Genomic DNA, 18,448 nt, shown 5'->3' with positions numbered 1-18,448 from the left:
GTAGAAAGCAATATGTTCATCTTTATTAGTTTCCATTGGGATTGTCACCTGGGTTTCCCAGATTCCTGCCTGATACATAAAACACCATGTCTCCATATTGCTCCATAAAAAGCCAAAATTGTCATTCAGGGGCCTGGGAAAGTTGGGTGAATAGCAATATGATCGCATTTATTGGTTCCCATTGGGGTTGTCCCCTAGCTTTCCCAGAGTTCTGCATGGTAAATAAACCACCTCTTCTCAATATTGCTCCATTAAAAGGCAAAATTGTCAATCAGGGGCCTGGGAAAGCTGGGTGGAAAGCAATATGGTCACATTTATTGGTTCACATTGCGTTGTCACCTAGCTTTCCCAGATTTCTGAAAGGTAAATAAACCACCTCTTCTCAATATTGCTTCATTAAAAGGCAAAATTGTCAATCAGGAACCAGGGAAAGCTGAGTGGAAAGCAATATGATTGCATTTATTGGTTCCCATTGGGGTTGTCACCTAGCTTTCCCAGAATCCTGGAAGGTAAATAAACCACCTCTTCTCAATATTGTTCCATTAAAAAGAAAAATTATCAGTCAGGGGCCAGGGAAAGCTGGGTGGAAAGCATTATGATAGCATTTATTGGTTCCCATTGGGTTGTCACCTAGCTTTCCCAGATTCCTGCATGGCAAATAAACCACCTCTTCTCAATATTGCTCCATAAAAAGGCAAAATTGTCCTTCAGGAACCAGGGAAAGCTGGGTGAAAATAGTGTAATTATTGGTTGTCACTTCTGATAATTTATAAAAGAAGGTTACAACATAAAATGATCACCCAGCTTTACCATAAAAACCGAAAGGCATGACTGCCACTTACTTAGGAGACTGGAAAAGCTGGATAACGCCGCCTGTATAAACTGTAACAGATATAATGGCTGTCACCCAGCTTTCCCAGAAACATAGAAAACTGAAAAAAACAGCTAAAAAGAGTGTACGACAAAGTGATAGGTATAACACCCAGCTTTCCTAGACTCCTGAAGAGAAATAGAAATGTGGAAGCTTTACAGGTTTGCCATTCAGGAGACTAGGAAAGATGGGTGACAACCCAATGAGAGCTTTAAAAGCTGAATATTCTTCTCACCCAGCTTTCTCGGAAACCAAAGAAAAATAATACACAGACATGTTCCTTTTGTTCTTATCAGTGAATTAAGACCTGACCCCGATTCTGTGGATCAGGCCCCGTGTATATATATATATATATATATATATATATATATATATATGTATATATATATATATATATATATATATATATATATATGTATATATATATATATATATATATATATATATACAGTTAAATGAAGAAGTTTGGGCACCCCTATTAATGGTAACCTTTTTTCTTTATAACAATTTGGGTTTTTGCTATTTCAGTTTCATATATCTAATAACTGATGGACTGAGTAATATTTCTGGATTGAAATGAGGTTTATTGTACTAACAGAAAATGTGCAATCCGCATTTAAATATAATTTGACCGGTGCAAAAGTATGGGCACCCTTATCGATTTCTTGTTTTGAACACTCCTAACTACTTTTTACTGACTTACTAAAGCACTAAATTGCTTTTGTAACCTCATTGAGCTTTGCACTTCATAGGCAAGTGTATCCAATCATGAGAAAAGGTATTTAAGGTGGCCACTTGCAAGTTGTTCTCCTATTTGAATCTCCTATGAAGAGTGGCATCATGGGCTCCTCAAAACAACTCTCAAATGATCTGAAAACAAAGATTATTCAACATAGTTGTTCAGGGGAAGGTACAAAAAGTTGTCTCAGAGATTTAAACTGTCAGTTTCCACTGTGAGGACCATAGTAAGGAAATGGAAGAACACAGGTACAGTTCTTGTTAAGCGCAGAAGTGGCAGGCCAAGAAAAATATCAGAAAGGCAGAGAAGAAGAATGGTGAGAACAGTAAAGGACAATCCACAGACCACCTCCAGAGACCTGCAGCATCATCTTGCTGCAGATGGTGTCAATGTGCATCGGTCAACAATACAGTGCACGTTGCACAAGGAGAAGCTGTATGGGAGAGTGATGCGAAAGAAGCCGTTTCTGCAAGCACGCCACAAACAGAGTCACCTGAGGTATGCAAAAGCACATTTGGACAAGCCAGTTACATTTTGGAAGAAGGTCCTGTGGACTGATGAAACAAAGATTGAGTTGTTTGGTCATACAAAAAGGCGTTATGCATGGAGGCAAAAAGACACGACATTCCAAGAAAAGCACTTGCTACCCACAGTAAAATTTGGTGGAGGTTCCATCATGCTTTGGGGCTGTGTGGCCAATGCCGGCACCGGGAATCTTGTTAAAGTTGAGGGTCGCATGGATTCAACTCAGTATCAGCAGATTGTTGACAATAATGTGCAAGAATCAGTGACGAAGTTGAAGTTACGCAGGGGATGGATATTTCAGCAAGACAATGATCCAAAACACCGCTCCAAATCTACTCAGGCATTCATGCAGAGGAACAATTACAATGTTCTGGAATGGCCATCCCAGTCCCCAGACCTGAATATCATTAAAAATCTGTGGGATGATGTGAAGCGGCTGTCCATGCTCGGCGACCATCAAACTTAACTGAACTGGAATTGTTTTGTAAACAGGAATGGTCAAATATACCTTCATCCAGGATCCAGGAACTCATTAAAAGCTACAGGAAGCGACTAGAGGCTGTGATTTCTGCAAAAGGAGGATCTACAAAATATTAATGTCACTTATGTTGAGGTGCCCATACTTTTGCACTGGTCAAATTTTGTTTAAATGCGGATTGCACATTTTCTGTTAGTACAATAAACCTCATTTCAATCCAGAAATATTACTCAGTCCATCAGTTATTAGATATATGAAACTGAAATAGCAAAACCCAAATTGCTATAAAGAAAAAAGGTTAACATTAAGAGGGGTGCCCAAACTTTTTCATATGACTGTATATGCAGCCTAGCCTTGTCGCCATCTTGTCATCGTTCCAGAAGACGCGGAGAAACATTTACTGAACATCATCCCATAAAATTGTCTTTATTATTATCCAGATATTAGCGGGGTCCAGTGGCTCTCCGACATTCGTGCATCCGATAGGCGCACATGTAAAAAATCCCTGCAAACAGAGGATAGCGGTGAGAAGAGCGGCGCAGGGCGGAACTTTACCAACACATCCATTGTACTGCACCTATACATCACCTCTTACCTGCAAAAAAAGTCATCAGCAAAGCAACCCAGCCCAATATATAGGACCAGGAGAAACGCCAATCGCCAAACCGCTTCCCCAGGAAATTCACTGTTACTCCAGTGTAGATTGCCATAGCCAACAACACAAAGAGGGCTGAGAAGAGAAAAGATATAAAAATATAATACTGCCCCTATGTACAAGAATATAACTACTATAATACTGCCCCCTATGTACAAGAATATAACTACTATAATACTGCCCCTATATACAAGAATATAACTACTATAATACTGCCCCTATGTACAAGAATATAACTACTATAATACTGCCCCCTATGTACAAGAATATAACTACTATAATGCTGCCCCCTATGTACAAGAATATAACTACTATAATACTGCCCCTATGTACAAGAATATAACTACTATAATACTGCCCCCTATGTACAAGAATATAACTACTATAATACTGCTCCTATATACAAGAATATAACTACTATAATACTGCCCCCTATGTACAAGAATATAACTACTATAATACTGCCCCTGTGTACAAGAATATAACTACTATAATACTGCCCCCTATGTACAAGAATATAACTACTATAATACTGCCCCTATGTACAAGAATATAACTACTATAATACTGCCCCTATGTACAAGAATATAACTACTATAATACTGCTCCCTATGTACAAGAATATAACTACTATAATACTGCTCCTATATACAAGAATATAACTACTATAATACTGCCCCTATATACAAGAATATAACTACTATAATACTGCCCCCTATGTACAAGAATATAACTACTATAATACTGCCCCCTATGAACAAGAATATAACTACTATAATACTGCCCCTATATACAAGAATATAACTACTATAATACTGCCCCCTATGTACAAGAATATAACTACTATAATACTGCCCCTATGTACAAGAATATAACTACTATAATACTGCCCCTATGTACAAGAATATAACTACTATAATACTGCCACTATGTACAAGAATATAACTACTATAATACTGCCCCTATGTACAAGAATATAACTACTATAATACTGCCCCCTATGTATAAGAATATAACTACTATAATACTGCCCCTATGTACAAGAATATACCTACTATAATACTGCCCCCTATGTACAAGAATATAACTACTATAATACTGCTCCTATGTACAAGAATATAACTACTATAATACTGCCCCTATGTAAAGAATATAACTACTATAATACTGCTCCTATGTACAAGAATATAACTACTATAATACTGCCCCTATGTACAAGAATATAACTACTATAATACTGCCCCCTATGTACAAGAATATAACTACTATAATGCTGCCCCCTATATACAAGAATATAACTACTGTAATACTGCCCCTATGTACAAGAATATAACTACTATAATACTGCCCCTATGTACAAGAATATAACTACTATAATACTGCTCCTATGTACAAGAATATAACTACTATAATACCGCCCCTATGTACAAGAATATAACTACTATAATACTGCTCCTATGTACAAGAATATAACTACTATAATACTGCCCCTATGTACAAGAATATAACTACTATAATACCGCCCCTATGTACAAGAATATAACTACTATAATACTGCCCCCTATGTATAAGAATATAACTACTATAATACTGCCCCTATGTACAAGAATATAACTACTATAATACTGCCCCTATGTACAAGAATATAACTACTATAATACTGCCCCTATGTACAAGAATATAACTACTATAATACTGCCCCTATGTACAAGAATATAACTACTATAATACTACCCTTATGTATAAGAATATAACTACTATAATACTGCCCCTATGTACAAGAATATAACTACTATAATACTGCTCCTATGTACAAGAATATAACTACTATAATACTGCCCCTATGTACAAGAATATAACTACTATAATACTGCCCCTATGTACAAGAATATAACTACTATAATACTGCCCCTATGTACAAGAATATAACTACTATAATACTGCTCCTATGTACAAGAATATAACTACTATAATACTGCCCCAATGTACAAGAATATAACTACTATAATACTGCCCCTATGTGCAAGAATATAACTACTATAATACTGCCCCCTATGTACAAGAATATAACTACTATAATACCGCCCCTATGTATAAGAATATAACTACTATAATACTGCCCCTATGTACAAGAATATAACTACTATAATACTGCTCCCTATGTACAAGAATATAACTACTATAATACTGCCCCCTATGTACAAGAATATAACTACTATAATACTGCCCCCTATATACAAGAATATAACTACTATAATACTGCCCCTATATACAAGAATATAACTACTATAATACTGCCCCCTATATACAAGTATATAACTACTATAATACTGCCCCTATATACAAGAATATAACTACTATAATACTGCCCCTATATACAAGAATATAACTACTATAATACTGCCCCCTATGTACTAGAATATAACTACTATAATACTGCCCCTATGTACAAGAATATAACTACTATAATACCGCCCCTATGTACAAGAATATAACTACTATAACACTGCCCCTATGTACAAGAATATAACTACTATAATACTGCCCCCTATGTACAAGAATATAACTACTATAATACTGCTCCTATGTACAAGAATATAACTACTATAATACTGCTCCTATGTACAAGAATATAACCACTATAATACTGCCCCTATGTACAAGAATATAACTACTATAATACCGCCCCTATGTACAAGAATATAACTACTATAATACTGCTCCTATGTACAAGAATATAACTACTATAATACTGCCCCCTATGTACAGGGATATAACTACTATAATATGGCTCTATATGGACTGAAGTTACTTTTTTACTCACTGGAGATGAAGAACATGATGCCTGCAGCAAATGACCTGTTAAACCTCTGGAACGTAGAGAAATGTGCAAAGGACAAGATCCCGGCGATGATCCCAGCAAAGCAGGACAGTGTGGACAGGATCATGAAGGCTCGCGTGGCATTCCAATACGCTGCAAGAAAAAACACAAACCCTGTATTATAATCCAGGGGCAGGGGTCACCTCTGCTGGGCTTGTGCCTATACAGAGAAGCCAATCTGATCAGGCAGAGATGCAGTGTAAAGCATGGTGGAGAGATAAAACAGTAAGCTGATTTTCTGATCAGACAGGACATGGATATTTACTAATACTGGGATCTCATTTTACAAGCTATAGTCATGGCTACCTACCGATGCTCTCCACCTGCAAGTAGCATTTTCCGGTCACACAATATCTCCACAGTCCTTGGTGCGCGAACGTCCCGGACAGTCGATACTGCATCCAGTAGTCTGTGGCGGTGGAAACGACTAAGAGGATGTTACCCACGCAGGCGCAGAAGAGGCCTCCACCCATGAAACTGTACATCCCGACGGCAGAAGATGTCTGAGAAGAGGACAGGTGGGACATAAGAAGAAGACTTTTATAGGATTGTCTGATAATCCTTCGTGGATTCTCGAAGGAAAATTGCGGAGACTTGTCCGAGAGTCGGATCAAAATCGGCAATGGTGGTCAATGGTTCCGTGAAAAAAAATCGGATGACATCCGAGTGCGGTCTGGACTGTCCGAATGTGCGGTTCGGACTGTCTGAATGTGTGGTCCGGACTTGCGAATGTGCGGTCCGGACTGTCCGAATTTGCAGTCCAGACTGTCCGAATGTGCGGTCTGAACTGTCTAAATGTGCCGTCCGGACTATCCAAATGTGCGGTCCGGAGTGTCCAAATGTGCAGTCTGGACTGTCTCAATGTGCGGTCCGGAGTGTCCAAATGTGCGGTCCGGACTGTACGAATGTGCGATCCGGAGTGTCCGAATGTGCCGTCCAGACTGTCTAAATGTGCGGTCCGAACTGTCTGAATGTGCGGTCCGGACTGTTTGAATGTGCGGTCCAGACTGTCCGAATGTGCAGTCCAGACTGTCCGAATGTGCGGTCCAGACTGTCCGAATGTGCAGTCCAGACTGTCCAAATGTGCGGTCCGGACTGTCTGAATGTGCGGTCCTGACTGTCCGAATTTGCGGTCCAGACTGTCCGAATGTGCGGTCTGGACTGTCTGAATGTGCGGTCCCGACTGTCCGAATGTGCGGTCCGGACTGTCCGAATGTGCAGTCCAGACTGTCCAAATGTGCGGTCTGGACTGTCTGAATGTGCGGTCCGGACTGTCCGAATGTGCGGTCTGGACTGTCCAAATGTGTGGTCTGGACTGTCTGAATGTGCGGTCCGGAGTGTCCAAATGTGCGGTCTGGACTGTCCGAATGTGCAGTCCAGACTGTCCAAATGTGCGGTCTGGACTGTCTGAATGTGCGGTCCGGAGTGTCCAAATGTGCAGTCTGGACTGTCCGAATGTGCGGTCCGGACTGTCCGAATGTGCAGTCCAGACTGTTCGAATGTGCGGTCTGGACTGTCTGAATGTGCGGTCCGGAGTGTCCGAATGTGCGGTCCGGAGTGTCCGAATGTGCAGTCCAGACTGTCCAAATGTGCGGTCTGGACTGTCTGAATGTGCGGTCCGGACTGTCCGAATGTGCGGTCTGGACTGTCCAAATGTGCGGTCCGGAGTGTCCGAATGTGCGGTCCGGAGTGTCCGAATGTGCGGTCCGGAGTGTCCGAATGTGCGGTCCGGACTGTTCGAACAGAGAAGGTGGAAAAATTCTCTTTATGTATTTACTGACGAGAAAAACGGATGATGCTCCGACCGTACTCCAATCAGCAAAAATTAAGATAATTGCTTGAATTTGGCAATAAAAATATCTGATAAGTGTAAAAAGTATCGGTAACCTCACAATCTACTCCTGGATAAGAGCTAAAAAAATAGATATTCTTATATTTGTTATTCTTTAAAAAAAAGATACATTAGAATGTTTAGACTAAAAAGATAAACAAAGAAATGTACGGAATTCTTAACTTTTTGCAACTTTTTTGGGCACAATTGTATCAAATAATCACCCTGGAGCCTACATTTAATGATAAATTACCTGTTACATGGTTGAACACTTTGGAATGTCAAAATGATACATTGTATCGAAAACATAAAAGGTCTGAAATTCAATAACATTGTTTTCACCTGTCCATACATATTGTCGTGGAGGAACCTCTGAGGGTCTCGTGATGCCGACGTCAGGTGACCGGGTCTATGGGGGTCCCCGGATAAGCCCCTTACCTGTTTGACGTGTCCTTAGAAGAGGTGAGCAGACACAAGGTTCTCACTCCGATGCCGAGCGGCGCTGAAAGGAATCAGACTAGGCTGCAGTCCAAAAAAAACCCCATGATGCTCCCGACCGTTGTGCATGGTTTCTGTTGACGCAGGTAAAACCTTTTTAGCTCAGGAGACCACCCTCTCTCCGCGGGCCGATAGAAAGGGGTCAATAGATGTCCGCCCCCCTGCTCCCTCCACGCCGAGGGCTTGTTGGGTTCCTGATAAAGGTATGTGCTTAGCTGGCACTCTGGCACCATGAATGGATATGATGAGGGCGACAGTTTTTTCCAGAGGAGCCGGCCCCATGGAACAATGACTGCTCGATGCTTTTTTTGTGGGTGGGGGGGGGGTTTGCACATGACCGTCCCCTGGGAATGATCTTCATGTGTCATTCTCTAATCATGGCATATCATGAAGTAGGCACATAACCATGATTATTTATCTACTTTCTGACCAATCTTCTGCTTTATAGGTGCACCTAAAAGGCGTGCCGAAAATACGTGGGGTCTATGGACACGTTCAGTGGTGCAAAACCTAATAATCTAAATGCCCCTGCGAAAATGCCAGGTTATTGTCGTGACAAAATCCTACCAAGAAGAATTATTTCAGAACTTGGTTCACTACAGTGGTCCTGATTAACCACAGAGAAAGTTTCAATGCTCTAGGATCTTCCTGATATTTTACAACAAAAGTCAAGGTCTGTAAACAGCTGACAACACAGCAAAGGGATCTCAGTATAGAAAGTCATCAGCCAGGAAAAGGGAACAAAAACATTTCCAAGGCATTAAATATACTACAGACACTGTGAAGACATCCAGAAGTTTCTTAAATTTGGCAAAATTATACCTAGAACTGGACATATCCCAAAAATGTATTTAAAGACAAAAAAAAATTGGCCCCGGATGCTTCCAACAGTAAAGGAGCTGCAGCGATTCTGATTAACCACAGAGAAAGTTTCAATGTTCTAACATTTTCCTGACATTTTCTTACTAGCATTTTACAGCAAAAGCCATGGTCTGTAAACAGCTGACAACACAGCAAAGGGATCTCAGTATAGAAAGTTATCGGTCAGGAAAAGGGAACAAAACCATTTCTAAGGCATTAAGTCTACTATGGCCACTGTGAAGACGTCTAGAAGTTTCTTAAATTTGGCAAAACTGTACCTAGAACTCGGCATATCTCAAAAATGTATTTAAAGACAAAAAAAATTGGCCCCGGATGCTTCCAACAGTAAAGGAGCTGTAGCGATTCTGATTAACCCAAGAGAAAGTTTCAATGTTCTAAGATTTTCCTGACATTTTTTTACTAGCATTTTACAGCAAAAGCCATGGTCTGTAAACAGCTGACAACACAGCAAAGGGATCTCATTATAGAAAGTTATCGGTTAGGAAAAGGGAACAAAAACATTTCCAAGGCATTAAATCTACTATGGACACTGTGAAGACATCCAGAAGTTTCTTAAATTTAGCAAAACTGTACCTAGAACTCGGCGTATCTCAAAAATGTATTTAAAGACAAAAAAAAATTGGCCCCGGATGCTTCCAACAGTAAAGGAGCTGCAGCAATTCTGATTAACCACAGAGAAAGTTTCAATGTTCTAAGATTTTCCTGACATTTTGTTACTAGCATTTTACAGCAAAAGCAATGGTCTGTAAACAGCTGACAACACAGCAAGAGGATCTGACTGTAGAAAGTTATCAGTCAGGAAAAGGGAACAAAACCATTTCCAAGGCATTAAATATACTATGGACACTGTGAAGACATCCAGAAGTTTCTTAAATTTGGCAAAACTGTACCTAGAACTCGGCGTATCTCAAAAATGTATTTAAAGACAAAAAGAAAATTGGCCCCGGATACTTCCAACAGTAAAGGAGCTGCAGCGATTCTGATTAACCCATGAGAACGTTTCAATGTTCTAGGATTTTCCTGACATTTTCTTATTTGCCTTTTACAACAAAAGCAATGGTCTGTAAACAGCTGACAACACAGCAAAGGGATCTCAGTATAGAAAGTTATCGGTCAGGAAAAGGCAACAAGAACATTTCCAAGGCATTAAATCTACGACGGACACTGTGAAGACGTCCAGAAGTTTCTTAAATTTGGCAAAAACTGTACCTAGAACTCGGCATATCTCAAAAATGTATTTAAAGACAAAAAAAATTGGCCCCGGATGCTTACAACAGTAAAGGAGCTGTAGCGATTCTGATTAACCCAAGAGAAAATTTCAATGTTCAAGGATCTTCCTGATATTTTACAACAAAAGCCAAGGTGTGTAAACAGCTGACAACACAGCAAGGAGATCTCATTATAAAAAGTTATCGGTCGGGAAAAGGAAACAAAAACATTTCCAAGGCATTAAATCTACTTCAGACATGGTGAAGACAACCAGAAGTTTCTTAAATTTGGCAAAACTGTACATAGAACTGGGCATATCTCAAAAATGTATTTAAAGACAAAAAGAAAATCCAATGGTAAAGGAGCTGTAGTGATTCTGATTAACTCAAGAGAAGGTTTCAATGTTCTAAGTCTTTCCTGATATTTTCTTAGTTGCATTTCACAGCAAAATCAATGGTCTGTAAACAGCTGACAACACAGCAAAGGGATCTCAGTATAGAAAGTTACCGGTCAGCAAAAAGGGAACAAAAACATTTCCAAGGCACTAAATCTGTTATGGACACTGTGAAGATGTCAAAAAGTCTCTCAAATTTGGCCCAACGGTGACATTACCTAGAACTGGACATCCCTCAAAAATTGATCAAAAGATAAGAAAAATGGTTCAGGAAGTTTTCAAAAAGACGGGGGCAACATGAAAGGAGCTGCAGGAGTTGTAATTAAGTGCTGGTTGTGTCCCGCATGAAACAGCAATGTTCTGTATTCTTCATATGGCTGAGCAGTGGAAGGCAAGATGGAAGCCTTTTCTTTAAAAAAACATCCAGGCTTTGCTATGTGTTGCCAAAACCTACATCATGTGGGAAAATATGTTACGGCCTAATGAGACCAAGGTACAACTTTTTATCCATGATTCCAAAAGTTATGTTTGATGCAAAGCCAACAATGTGCATCACCAGGTGAACACCATCCCCACAGTGAGGCATGGTGGAGGCAGCATTGTGCTTTGGGGCTGTTTTTCAGCACCTGAAAATGGGGCTTTGCTCATATGGACAATTCCAAATAGCAGTCAATTTTGCATCAAAACCTTCAGGCCTCTGCTAAAAATGAAGAGGAATTTCACCTTTCAGCACAAGAGTAGACTTTTTATATCCACTGTGGATTGGGAAATAGGCCATAGTGGGACTTTATTCCGATGAATGTGTCTATAGACCCCAAGTAGGGCACAAATTTTTAGCATGCCTTTTAGGTACCACTAAGAGTCTTTTTATAAAAAATGAGAGCCAATTGACGGATTAGTGTGTTTGACCATTCAAAACGCGTGTGTGTGTCATGACAATAGGTGCTCTTGTGTTTAAGATGGCCTTACCCTCTTTCCTCTATTCTCCTGGGCACATGACACCTTTTTACATAGGGAATGTATGGTGACAATTACATTTAGGCCACCAGAAAAAGTCTGCCAAATGTGCTCTTGTTCATCAACGTCCAAGCACAAAATAAAAAATGATGGGAGACGTTTGTTCACTGGAACAATTTTTTCTTTCTTATATCCTCCTGATATCTATTCATCCCTTATGTCTAGTTCATGAACTTTTATCCATCTCACGTCTTATATCTATTGCTCATATCTATTATGGCTTCCTTCTATCTCATATCTACTTCATAACTCGTATCTGTCTTCTATTGATCTCATATCTATCATGAAGGTCTCCATATATATTGGATGAAAGTCATCCGATTCTGCTGAATCGAATTTCGTGAGGACCCAATGACCATCTGTTGTGTCTGGGCCCCCCCTCCCCGATGTTAAGTATGAGGGTCAGATGATCTTGAGAAGGGGAGAGAAAGAACAGCGGGCACCATGGATTTCATCTTGTGATCTCTTTAGTTTTCAGTCGTTGCCCGAAGTGTCCGGCTTTCTCCGGTCTCCCTGTCGAAAGCTCATGAACACTCGGCCAATGGTTGTCTTTATCCATTTCTATCTCACATTTCTTTAATCTTAATAGGCTCGTATTCTCTGCCTATTGTATCAATTTCTTTTGCTATATGCTTCAACAATAGGTTGGGTCAGATGATCTTGGCTGGAGAAAGAACATCGGGCACCATGGATTTCATTTTCTGATCCCTTTAGTTTTCAGTCGTTGCCCAAAGTATCCGGCTTTCTCCGGTCTCCCTGTCGAAAGCTCATGAACGCTCGGCTAATGGTTGTCTTTACCTATCTCTAGCTCATATTTCTTTAATCTTAATAGGCTCGTATTCTCTGCCTATCGTATCAATTTCTTTTGCTACATGCTTCAACAATAGGTTGGGTCAGATAATCTTGGTTGGAGAAAGAACATCGGGCACCATGGATTTCATCTTCTGATCCCTTTAGTTTTCAGTCGCTGCCCAAAGTGTTCGGCTTTCTGCCATCTCCCTGAAGAAAGCTCATGAACGCAAGGCTAATGGTTGTCTTTACCCATTTCTATCTCACATTTCTTTAATCTTAATGGACTCATATTCTCTGCTCATTCTATTAACTTCTTTTGCTACATGCTTCAACAATAGGTTGGGTCAGATGATCTTGGTTGGAGAAAGAAATTGGGCATCATGGATTCCCTCTTCTGATACCTTTAGTTTTCAGTCGTTGCTGACTGTCTGGCTTTCTCCGGTCTCCCTGTCGAAAGCTCATGAACGCACGGCCAATGGTTGTCTTTACCTATTTCTATCTCACATTTCTTTAATCTTAAAAGGCTCATATTCTCTACCTATTGTATCAATTTCTTTTGCTACATGCTTCAACAATAGGTTGGGTCAGATGATCTTGGTTGCAGAAAGAACATCGGGCACCATGGATTTCATCTTCTGATCCCTTTAGTTTTCAGTCATTGCCCGAAGGGTCCGGTGTTCTTCGATCTCCCTTTCGAAAGCTCATGAACTCTCAGCCAATAGTTGACTGTACCCATTTCAATCTCACAATTCTTTCACCTTAACACGCCCGTATTCTCTGCCCATTCTATCAGTTTCTTCTGTTACTTAATTCAACAATAGGCTCTGACAAAAATATCCCATCAGAATCTCAGTGACATCAATATTGTGGTCAATACCCAAGGGACATCTGCTTTGCGAGTCACTTAATGTGGTTTAGGCTATAGAAAATTTTTCAGCTTTATCGAAAACCATTTTATTTACAGCCTTCTTCTGAGAAAGTATCAAGAAAAGGATTTCCACTGTGGCTTCTTCTCCGTCGAGCAACATTGAAAGGTATTTGGTGAGGACAAATTTACTGGTGTGCCATCATGTTCTAGATGCTTTCTGCTACGGCTCCGCTGTGCGGAGAATTTTGCATTTGAAAATGCTCTGCTGTGTTTTGTGCACTTGCTGACAGGTTGCCTTTCAGCACTAGGGTCCACACTGGTTTTGCGAGGTGCTTTCACAGATGCCCCTCGTTCCTGGTGATTGCTCTATTTCTTTACTGGCTATGCTCTGTCTGAATTCGCCAGTCATACATCCTGTTTGCTCAGTGTGCTCTTGGCTCCTGCCTGGTGTGTTCTGATCTTGGCTTCTGACCTTGGACCTCTTCCTGACCACGTCTGTCTGCTCCCTGAACCTTATACGTTACCTCCCGGCTTCTGGCCTCGGACCTCTTCCTGACCATGTCTCTATCTGCTTCCTGAACCCTATATGTTACCTCCTGGCTTCTGACCTCGGACCTTTTCCTGACTAAGTTCCTGTCTACTCCCTGAATGTTATACATTACCTCCTGGCTTGTGATCCCGGCTTGTCTGACTACCCTTCTATTCATACTGCTCATAGTGTCTAGCTTCATACTGTCCTTGCCAAGTACATGGCCCCCTAGGTGAAGAAGCATGCAACACAACATAAATGAAGACAAGAACGTTTTGTACTTAAGACATCAGGACACAAGATATTTTAACCAATGCTGATTTATTTTTCTACAAAAACTTTGGAACATCAAAAACTTTCATACAATCCAACAAGAGGTCATAAAATGTGGGGTGGGAAGGTTGGCTAGGCTTTCTGGTGGGACTGCAATTATCTAAGGATCTTTTTGAAATATTTGACGTGTTAATGGCCATATCGACTTAAGGGGGTTGTCTGCTACTGGACAGCCCCTTATCAATGAAAAGAAAACGATATTCCCCTCCAGTTTCCACTTCTCTAAGGAGTTGAGCCATTTCTAGATGTTTTAGGACCAAAGTGATGAGAATAATAAAAATGATACTCCCCTCTTGGAAGACCTCTGCTCCTTCAAATTCAGCACTGTGTCTCCTGGCATCAACATCACAGCAGGGAACGCCCCTGCAAAATTTGAGGGCTGAAGACTAAATGTGAACGCTGCAGCCGATTATGGGCCAGTCACGGGATGCTCTTGCTTAGTGTTGATGCCAGACCGGCAGGTGACGCAGCTCTGAACATGGAAAAGCAAAACCATTCCAGAAGATAAATCCGGCACGCCCCTGCTGGATGTTGATGCCAGTCCGGCAAGTGACGAAGCTCCGAACATGGAAAAGCAAAACCAGTCCAGAAGATAAGTCCAGTCTGCCCCTGCTGGATGTTGATGCCAGACCGGCAGGTGACGAAGCTCCAAACATGGAAAAGCAAAACCAGTGCAGAAGATAAGTCCAGCCTGCCCCTACTGGATGTTGATGCCAGACCGGCAGGTGACGAAGCTCCAAACATGGAAAAGCAAAACCAGTCCAGAAGATAAGTCCGGCCTGCCCCTGCTGGATGTTGATGCCAGACCGGCAGGTGACGAAGCTCTGAGCATGGGAAAGCAGAACCAGCATAACCTATGGGCCTAAAATAAAAGGTTCTCTCATGGAAGAAAACCCTTAAAAACAGTAACCGCACTTTCAGAAAACCTTTCGACATGAGGTTTTCATGAGAGGGGAATATTCCGAGAACTTCCTTACTCCAAAACTCAACCCAAAGTCTCGGATTCGAGCAGCACTTCTGCCTCTTAATTTTAACTACTCTTGGGGTCTCGGCCCCTTGTATTTCTACTGATCAAAACATTTATCATTTACCTTCTTTCGATGACATGTCAAACATTTTGGGAAAATGCGATATCAAGTGAATTTTCTAATTTTCAGCTTAAATTTAGTAAAAAACCCCCCTACAATTTGTAAAAAAAAATCCTCGTGTTGTAAAACATTCAACACAGTTGACAGACTCATAACTTTGATGTCTGCACCAACATTTTAAGAAGCCAAAATGTCTTCACCTCCCGATGGTGGCTTCATTCTTTTTTTTTTCAAATCTAGAAAATATTTTAACTTGAAAAATGGTGTAAAAAAATTGTAATTTCAACACAACCGGGGTCACTAAAATCAAAAAGTTTTTATCAACACTAAGATTTTTCTTTCTACAAGATTCGTATTCGAGACGAGAGGATTAAAGAATTGGAATTATTTTGTTTTCTTTTTTTATAGACCGAAAAAAAGAAAACGGTAAAGATATTTCAACTCTTCCGTTTCCATTTGTATAACTTTCCTACACATGAGAATATGTAAACCTTCTTACAAGAGGGTCAAAAAGTCAGACCAATGAGACCCTTTTGGTATCAAAAAACATACAACTGTGAACAGCTACGGTCACACAACTTAGAAAACTTAGATCTTCTTCAGGATGGGTTGTCCTCCTACCACCGGAGATCTACAACTAGACAAACCCATCGGGGTTGATCTAACATATCGATTTAAGAAACTGTGATGATATTCTTCATGTCCATTGATGTACGAATTGTGCAGCTGTGGCCATTACAATGGTGAGTGGCCATCACAACGTTGAGAAACATCGTACAAGAATACTTCTTCAGTCAACTGGTATCTTGAAAGGACCTCAAGGGGGTCGAATATTACCAATCCACAGAATAAATTAATCTGGGACCCTCGCTAATCACAACGGGGACCCTAAAGTCGTGCGTCAATAGAGCGGTACTAAGTATCTACGATCACAGCAGACCTCACTTCTATAGGAATCGTGGTCGCACATATGCACCCAAGAGACCTTGACCACCCCGCTCTCAGGATTAGGGAGGGTCTCCACTTCTTGACCCCCAACGATCATACATAATCTATTCTGAAGATAGGTAATATATATTCTTTAAGAGTTGGCCTCAAACTTGACATCTGCTACGAGACAAGGTATTTTCTCTTAGAGCACAGTTGACTTATGTATGAGATTAATTACTCAAGAAATAAACCAGTCCCGTCATCCTATAAAGATAACTATGGCCTTCACGCTAATTTTTTGGTATAAAAACTTGAAGAGCTTGAGGTCGCCCATGTAAACGACCTATGCAGTAAAAACTTTAGACATAAACTGTATCTGTAAAGTCAGAAGTTTTGATAGTTGAGGGACCCGGGTGCTGAAAGGAAAGAGCACAAAGGCTCATCTTGGTTGACTGATGTTTGGATGATATCTGGAGAAAATCAAAGGAAGGGCATAAATCCATACGGACATCTGCTCAAGATTGGGGAGGTCTCAGCCCCCGGAACATCAACGATCAAAACGTGTGGGAGGACTCAGCACCCGGAACGTCAACGATCAAAACGTGTACGGTTTTTATTTGGTTTTTCAATCTTCTTCGTGTCCATTGAAGGAGGATCTGAAAACACAAGAGCATGAATATCCATCCCCCGTGTATTATTGTGTCTCGTGGTCTATAACTTCGGCAGTCCAGAAGATGACTATGAGATCTAAGTGGACATTTCTGGGCAAACCAGAAAAATCCACAGAATTGAAGATGATAAAGCTTCCAATTACAGCCAAAGCCTTCTTCAAAACAGGTCTGGCCAAGCAGAATGATTGAGCTTGGATTTACGGGCATGGCACTTTCACAGCCGGTCCCGTCCCCACGGTTTATGGACTACACTTTGAACTTTTAGTCTGTGATATGCGATGACGTTGGAGGATCACATCTATTTGGAAAATGTCTCTCAGAGAACAAACAATAAGGTCTAAAACTTCTAAGGAGCAATAGTGCAAATAAAAGAATGAAACGTCAACGTTTTCAGAAACTGTGAACAAGTAATCGTGGTCATATGGTGGAGGGCTCACTGGTCTTCTGCATCCTCCTCCACCAGTTTTCCTTTGGTGTCATCTCCATCTACAGATGTAGTGAAGGTGTGGCTGTTTTCCATTCTTCCTTCCAGATCAGGACTTCCTTCTTTGACCTGAGGTTTGATTGCCGTCATCTCCAAACTTGCATTGTCGGAGCAGGAATCCAATTCTCCTTCTTCCTTCTCCTGATTGAGCTTCGTGCCCAACTCCTTTCCGCTCCCGTCTTCGTTATCACTTCCCACCGGCTTGGCGGTTGGCGGAGAAGCACAGGTTTTGGATGAAGGAGGCAGTAACGAACTCGAAGTTTTGGAAGCTTCAGGCTCTCCGACATATTCCATCTCCCAGTCTTCATCTTGGGCCCTCGGTTCATCAGTCTTGGCGATTAACTTTGACCTCTCCTGAGAAGTCACTGCTGCCTTGCACCAAGGAGGAGAAAAACTCTGCTTGTTTTTTTGCTGCCAGCTCTCCCTGTTCTCTCCATCTCTTCCCCTGCCGTCCTGCCAGCGGCCACGTTTGAAAAAGTTGCCCCTATCTTGGCCCCGCTCAGGGCTATCTTGGAACCTTCTCCTGCCACCAAAATCCGAGTTCCATGATCTCTCCCCGAATCGCCTTCTTGACTATTGGAGGTTACTTTGCCAGGATCGACCTCCAAAGTCGCCTCTGCCCCGTCCGGACCCCCTGTTAAAACTGTTTTGAGGTCTACCGGACCACCCGTCTTCACCCTGCTTATCTCCAAACCTCCCAAACCCCTGTGAAGGTGTTGAGCCTTGTTTTTCAGAATTCGAAGAGAATGGGTTAGTGCTGTTACTGTTTCCTG

The 18,448-nt window shown here is 41.1% G+C and overlaps 1 protein-coding gene across 1 annotated transcript; it reads right to left on the bottom strand.

Annotated features, from left to right (window-relative positions):
* Positions 1–3,056: 3,056 nt before the first annotated feature.
* LOC142256219 (lens fiber membrane intrinsic protein-like) lies at positions 3,057–6,634 on the bottom strand. Its single transcript, XM_075327791.1, has 4 exons — positions 6,460–6,634; positions 6,093–6,242; positions 3,209–3,343; positions 3,057–3,118 (listed from the first exon to the last, which is right to left on the bottom strand). The coding sequence occupies exons 1-4, from the start codon at positions 6,632–6,634 to the stop codon at positions 3,057–3,059; spliced, it is 522 nt and encodes a 173-aa protein (XP_075183906.1).
* Between the last annotated feature and the right edge of the window lie 11,814 nt (positions 6,635–18,448).

This window comes from Anomaloglossus baeobatrachus, chromosome 11 (assembly GCF_048569485.1).
Source record: "Anomaloglossus baeobatrachus isolate aAnoBae1 chromosome 11, aAnoBae1.hap1, whole genome shotgun sequence".
Taxonomy (NCBI): domain Eukaryota; kingdom Metazoa; phylum Chordata; class Amphibia; order Anura; family Aromobatidae; genus Anomaloglossus; species Anomaloglossus baeobatrachus.
This window is presented reverse-complemented; position numbering and strand designations above follow the sequence as displayed.